Source organism: Crocuta crocuta, unplaced genomic scaffold (assembly GCF_008692635.1).
Source record: "Crocuta crocuta isolate KB4526 unplaced genomic scaffold, BGI_CrCroc_1.0 scaffold385, whole genome shotgun sequence".
Lineage (NCBI taxonomy): Eukaryota > Metazoa > Chordata > Mammalia > Carnivora > Hyaenidae > Crocuta > Crocuta crocuta.
This window is the reverse complement of record NW_027533270.1, coordinates 989,771-997,347: the sequence shown is the minus strand read 5'-3', so window position 1 is coordinate 997,347 and position 7,577 is coordinate 989,771. Positions and strand designations below refer to the sequence as shown.

Here is a 7,577-nt window from a genome sequence, read left to right as displayed (position 1 = left end):
AGGACAGTCTTTCTGGAGCTCTTTATAAATATGATCCTTTAAGGTATACGAAAAATTCTGAGTATTCAAATTGGCCACTTGGAATAGAATTTCCCCGAGGGAGTTCTTTTCATCTCTGGGGATGCCGTCTTTCTGGAGTCGAAGAAGCAGTTCAGGTTTCTTATAGTCCTTCAGGGCCAGTAAGTGAATCACCCTATCCCTATAGGGTCTCATGTGGATGCTGTTGGCAACTCTTGATTTTCGAATTGTGTACGCAGGGTTAATGGGAGTTGTTCTTTTTCTCTCAGGCACCGGATCAGGAACGGTTTGCGGTGCTTTCCGAATTGGGGCCCTTTTCTGTACACGTAGTTTTCTAAATCTTTCCCACTTGTTCAAGGATTCCTTCTCTGTTTGGGGCTTTCTCACCTGTGTCATCTGATAAGAGTAGGTCGTTTCACATGCCATCCCTTTATCTTCCATCAAGCTCAGACAACTGAGCGGTGAGGAGGTATAGATCGAGCTAGTTTGTTGGGTCTGGTCTTGATAGTCGTTGTTACCTACATCTGACAACAGAACGTTTAAGTTGTATTTTCCAGAGGGCGAATTGTTTGGGGGGGGTTTGATGAGCTCTTCCAGTCCTTCGAACTGAAAAGAAGCTTGAGGGGACACAGTATTCTCGTAGTTTTGATAATAGTCAAGTGCCTGAGTATGGTCTTGATAGTCGTCGTTGCCCATATCTGACAGCAGAAAGTTGAAGTTGTATTTTTCAGTAGGTGAATCATCTGGGGGGGTTTTGATGAGCTCTTCCAGTTCGTCGAACTGAAAAGAAGCCTGAGGTACTGTATTCTCATAGTTCTGATAATAGTTAAGTGCCTGAGTGTCAGGCCTGGTAAGCTGCACAGGAAGCCCAGTGACATGGTCCTGCCTTGGCTCTAGGCCATTTGCCTTGCCTACGTCCACGTCTCCTTCCTGATGTACCACTGTTCCCAGTGCTCTGCCTCCATAGGCTGCCATATAGTCGTATCTGCAAAGATCAAAGTTCAAACAGTAAAATAGTTTAGAAAGTGATGCTTCTCCTGGACAAGTCTTTTATTTCCTACCACAATCATTTCTAAAACCATAATTCTAAAAGATTTTTCCCAATGGGACAAACACAAGAAGTGCCTGGTTGAGATGGAAGCTGCAGAGGTAAAGCTAGTTATAAAGATCTAATCACTTTCCAGTGTTCTCCCTTTCACATTTTACTTTGTCTTTAGGAGGAACTGTTAACCCCCACTGGAAAGTGCTAAATTATTCTCTGAGTTCAGCACATAAAACTGCTCTCCTGCCAGGAAATCCAACATCACAGAGAGGTATTTGGCGAGGGGGTTGATAGGTGGTACAAGCAGTAAGTCCTCCTTGCATTTACTCTGACGTGTAAGTGGGCTGTTGAGACCCTCTTGGGTCTAGAGCCTGGCCTAAATCAACGGGGGCTCTCAGTGGACAGCTAAATATATCATTTTGTAATAATAGTGTATAAAAGGAAAAATTTTACAGTTTCTCTTACCTGTTTCTCTTTCTCAACTTCACCTAACCATTACCAATGAGTGGCAGGAGTGTCCATCTCCTTAGCTTGCCACTTACGCCCATTACTCTGTTTCTCTGCACCCCTCCCGTAGAAGAGCCTCAGCAAACCATGGGATGAGCCAGGTAAAATTACCCATGCCGGAAAAAATCTTGCAGCTAGGCATTCTAGAGGTGCACAGTTTAATCACAGAACATACACGGATTGTGGGAAATCATTCCAACCAGTTTCCCTCCAAAATCTATTGGGCACGCTTCTCCCTCCTTACCCCTTCCCACTCCCAGTCCACCTTATTTTCAGATTTGCCTACCCTAACTGATGGCATCACTCTTCACTTTATCACTCATCTAGAAAAAGCTCAGCAGCGTCTTCTACTCTTCCCTCAAACATACTTTTCATTGGTTTCCCTCCAAAAACCTAATCAGCTGCCAAATTCCCCATTCGTCCAATAGATAGTTACTGAGTGCCTATCATGTGCAGATAGTGTTCAAGATGCTTGGGGACACTGCAATGACCAAAAATCCTTGCTCTCATGATGCCTACCTTCTTGTCAAGTTTTTCCGCACATCTCAAGTCCACCCCTTCATCTCTCACACCACAGCCATTGTCTTAACCCTCTTATCCCATCCCCAATCTGCCTTAAAGTTTGTACCATGTATCCAAATGCTACATGGATATGTTTACTATTCTCTGAATATGCCCCCAGGCTTGTTCCTATAGTAGCCTTTTACTTGATTTCCTCTGCTCACTAATATCCCCCCCCCCACATCTTTGCTTGCTTCCTCCTTCACTTTACTCCTTTTCTTGCATGCCCATTCTGTCTAAAATAATAATATATGCACCTACCCACTCCAGTGTTCTTCTACTATCTCTTCGTTATAGAATATATACTACCTGAAACTACGTTACAGATCACTGTTTAATGTCAGTCACCCTTACCAGATTATGAGCTTAATGAGGGCTTGGATTTTACCAGTCTTCGGCACTGCTGTATCTCCAGAGCCTAGAACAGTGCCTGGCACACACGGTAAGTACTCGGTATGTATTTGTTCATCAAATGAACACATCAACACCCTCTACTTTAAAATCGCACCCGTGTTGGGGTCAGCCCATTAAATTTCTAATCAACCTTAGACACCTAGCTCCGAAGTCACATCACCTAGGAGATTTTCCTCTATGTCACCTCTATGAAAACACCTCAAACTGCATCACATACCATTTATGTGCCCGTCACCTCCAACTAGACTCTGACGTCTGCATCTCTGGCAACTACACTTGACTCAAATATGCCTGACGCTTCCTCTTTGTCCGCAATACCTCACTCTGGAAGTAGCAGGTGCATAGCAGAAGGCACTCTCTCAGTGCTCGTTGAAAGAATGAATAACAGTAACTTTGCACTTCTCCCAGCAAAGAGAGATTACTGTCACATCAAGAAGTCATATTAAGTCTGTTAATATCAGAGAAACGTTCTGTTCTTTAAGATTTTTTTCATGGTCCTGTTAACTTCACAGTATATTTGTGTTTTAAAAAGTCAAACCACTGCTGCAGAGAGAACGTAAAATAGGTCCTCAGAAAAACCAATGAACTGCTGAACTACACTCAGCAATATCGTGTTCTAATGTATGCACACATGCTTCATGTGATTCTTCCTGGAGACCTCGAGTAGGCACAGAAAGAGATAATCTATCTTTCAGTATCTTTAAGTCTGCGGCCTTTGGGAGAACAAATAAAATACTTTGGGGTTAGCCCAGTTCTCAGCAGAAATAACAACAAAATATCCCTTAACGTAAGACTGGGGAGTGGAGCACATTATGACAAAAAGGGCAAAATGGTAGTGATAGACATACGAGGACCCGAAAACATGAAGAATTCATGACTTCTGAAAAGAAAACCAAATACTGTAGGAATGCCAAGTATTTTTAAATTACTACATGCATTTAGTACAATTATAAAAACAACTGGAGCAGGATTTTTTTTCTTTAAACCTGTCAAAACTCTTCTAAATTCAACTGTAAGAAAAGCTAGAAGAATTTCACAAAGGAGAGTAAGAGCAGGGAATTAACCCTACCTGAGATTATAACATAAAGACAGACTAGTTAAAAGAGGAACTAGGATAAGAAGAGAGAGAAAATAAATAATAATGAACAGATACCTGAGGCCCAGAGCTCAGGAATTAGATGATTTAAAAGACCATCTGTAATCAATGTAGAAAAAGGTAGATTACATGAACATTGCTTAAGACAAATTGTCAACATTTTAATAAAAATATAAAATTGGGACCTCCCTTCATACTATATTACAGAACAAATTCCAGATTTATTGAAGAATTAAAATATGAAGCCATAAAAGCAACAAAAGACTTGAAACTTTAGAGTAATGGCAATAATCACATAGAAAAATATGAGCATACTTTATTGCATACAAAATAATTATCACATAAATAGCACTCACATTTTATCTCTTCCAGCCCCAAAATTGGTATCAAAATAAGGCAGGCGCACAGGACAATTTGTTTGCATGGGTGTAAAGAAAAAGTTAATTGATCAAATTATTGAATACTATCCTAACTTTCTGATTAAGGACATAGCAATAATAAATTATATTCCTACAAAACTGAATTTCTTTTGTACATTGTCTAGCTTACCATGTTGTTACCACCACAGAATAGATGTTTTATTTCACAAGGCACTATGCGACTGGATCGGAGGAACAAATAAAATGACCACCCAACTAATATATTTTGAAAGGTCATCAGACAATCGCTGTCCCATTTTGTCAAGCCCCTCATAAATCCACCTGGTTCTCTAGCAAATGCTGAAGCAGTTAAAATGACTGAACATCATTAATCAATCTCAAAGTAATATACAGTTGACCCTTGAACAACACAGGGGGTAGGAGTTCCAATCCTCTGCACCATGAAAACTCCACATATGACTTTGGGCTCCCCCAAACGTTAACTACTAATAGCCTATTATTTGACCAAAGCCTTACCAATAACAGAAATAGTTGATTAACACACACTTTGTACATTTTATGTAGAATACGCTGTGTTCTGACAGTAAAGTGAGCTAGAGAAAAGAAACTGTTATTAAGAAAGTCACAAGGAAGAGAAAACACATTTACAGCACTGTATATCTATAGCTATAGGATACAGATATATAGATATATGCGACACATAAGTGCAGCCACGAAGCAGCTCAAACCTGTGCTGTTTAAGGGTCAACTGCACTGATTTCTTATTATACCTTGATAATACTTCAAAATCTGCCTTTGACCACTGCTACGCAAACCAATGAGCCCACCAAACCGCAAACTGGACAATCCTGTGTGAGAGAGCAGGAGGCACAGGGAGCTATAGCTTCCTGTATCTCACCAGGTATCCAGTATCTCATGGATACCCCACTCTATAGCCATTTGCTGGCTTTGTAGTAACATTTGGATCATTCTTACTAGTTATCAAACCTCTTGAGGTCTGGCCTCGTTTAGAACTAATTCCATTTCTCACCTATCCATTATTTTTGGTCATCATCCAAGTATAAGCTCCAAGAGAGCTCTACTTCATGTGTCTTCACACTTCTCTGAGTTTCTGTCGCTAGGTATCGTCTACATTCCTACCCTTCTAGAACTCTGACATCACAGTTAGCAATCTCCTCAGTATTCTCTACCTCTAATCTTAAAGTGAAACTCCATTTTCCCCAAGGATGCTCCTTCATCTACAGCCCTCTCAAAATAAGCCAACTGGTCTTCTCTGACTTTTGGTACCTCAAGGTTGACTCATATATGCCAAGTGCACATATATTAATATGTATGCTAACAACGTTAATGGCTTGGACAGGCAATATTTCCACTAAAATTTGAAAACACAGACTTGCATGGATTATGCTCATGTTTTTGGTACACGTTTCAGTGTATCTATATTCTTTGATTAGAGATGAACCTTACCTTATTCTTCAGGTGACTGTAATGCTTCTCGATTTTTGATTCAGAATTTCATAGACTTGTGGAATAATCTCTTCCATATTCTCAAATCTCTTCTCTCAAATGTTTCACAGTAAACTGCAGTAGTGCTATGTTTTCTTAGGACTACACTGAAACAGACAAGACCATTGGAAATGCTCTTGTTAAACCAGCATGTGGACTATGATTAATTTCATACTCCCCTTGTGTAGAAACCCTTGTCGGAGTAGATTCTTTTCCTACCTTCCTAATTACTCCCTGAAATTCCCTTGTACTTAGTGCTCAGGTCCTTGTTTCTTCCAAAGCCATGTTGAATTTTTTTTCCTGTCTGGCTTTGTAGAGAGTGAGACAAGCCCAGTATCAAGACCTCCCAGGAACCTGAGATAGTAACCATTCTCCTCTATTTTGATTGATCTCCTCAACAGTGGTAGTCATTTAACTTTCCACTTCTCTCCACGTGGTTTTTGGCTGTCCATTCAGAACAGAATATTATAAATACAAATATTTTTCAAAGCACTGATAATAGCTCTAAAAATGCCTCCTTGCTAAGTAAAATGCCATTGGGACTGACCTTTTCACAATCTGGTAATAATCTTAGCCAGGCCTACCTAGCCCATTCTCAAATGGCATTTTGGGCAACTGTACACACATACTGTGCTCCAGCAAAGCCCAGCATGTATAGGGCCCTTTGCGTATTTGCTGGATTGATGCAGTAACTCTGTGTTCTATCTTTTTTTTTTTTCAAGTTTTTATTTAAACTCCAGTTCATTGACATACAGTGTAATATTAGTTTTAGGTGTAGAACTTAGTGATTCATTATTTGCATACAATACCCAGTTGCTCATCCCAACAAGAGCCCTCCTTAATGCCTATCACCCATTTAGTGCCCCCCCACCCCCACTGACCTCCTCTCCAGTTCCCTCAGTTTGTTCTCTATAGTTAGGAGTCTGTTTTCCGGTTTGCCCCACTTTTTTCTTTTTTCCCTTGTTTTAATGCTTTGTTTGTTAAATTTCACATATGAGTGAAATCATCTGGTATTTCTATATCTCTGACTCACCTATTTCACTTAGCATAATACTCTCTAGCTACATCCACGTGGTTGCCACTGGCAAGATTTCATTCTTTTTACAGCTGAGTAATATTCCACAGCATTTATACCTTTTCTTTGTCCATTCATCAGTCAATGGAAATTTAGGCTCTTTCTATAATTAGGCTATTGGTGATACTGATGCTATAAACAACAGGGTGCATGGACCACTTCCAATCAGTATTTTTGTATCCTTTGGGTAAATACCTAGTAGTGCAATTGCTGGATCATAAGGTAGTTCTAATTTTTAACATTTGAGGAAACTCCCTACTATTTTCCAGAGTGGCTACAAGAGTTTCCATTCCCACCAACAGTGTAAGAGTGCACCTTTCACTGCATCCTCACCAACACCAGTTGTTGTGCTGTTAAGTTTAGCCATTCTGACTGATGTGAAGTGACATCTCACTATAGTTTGGATTTGTATTTCCCTAATGATGAGTGATGTTAAGCATCTTTTCATGTGTCTATTAGCCATCTATAGGTCTTCTTTGGAAAAATATCTATTCATGTCTTCTGCCCATTTTTTAACTGAATTATTGGGGTTTTGGGTGTTAAGTTTTATAAGTTATTTATATATTTTGGATACTAACCCTTCATCAGATATGTCATTTGCAAATATCTTCTCCCACCTGAAGGCTGCCTCTTAGTTTTTTAAATTGTTTCCATCACTGTGCAGAGGCATTTTATCTTCATGTTGTCCCAATAGTTCATTTTTGCTTTTGTCTCCCTTGCTTCAGGAGACATATCTGGTAGGAAATTGCCATGGCTGATGTCAAAGAGTTTACTACCTGTGTTCTCCTCTAGGATTTTGATGGTTTCAGGCCTCACATTTAGGTCTTTAATTCATATCAAATTTATTTTTTTTGTATGGTGTAAGAATGTGGTTCATTTTCATTCTTTGGCATATTGCTGTCCAGTCTTCCCAACACTATTTGCTGAAGAGACTGTCTTTTTCTCCACTGGATATTCTCTCCAGCTTTGCCAAAGGTA

The 7,577-nt window shown here is 39.8% G+C and overlaps 1 protein-coding gene across 1 annotated transcript in view; it reads right to left on the bottom strand.

Annotated features, from left to right (window-relative positions):
* Positions 1 to 5,116, bottom strand: part of LOC144218022 (RNA polymerase II elongation factor ELL2-like) — a 6,777-nt gene extending 1,661 nt beyond the window's left edge. The window contains exons 1-2 of the mRNA XM_077747817.1: positions 5,049 to 5,116; positions 8 to 1,003 (exon numbers count right to left, since the gene is read on the bottom strand). Coding sequence (XP_077603943.1) covers positions 8 to 1,003; positions 5,049 to 5,056 — 1,004 coding nt within the window. The 5' untranslated portion in view covers positions 5,057 to 5,116. The remainder of the gene's footprint in view (positions 1 to 7; positions 1,004 to 5,048) is intronic.
* Positions 5,117 to 7,577: the final 2,461 nt, after the last annotated feature.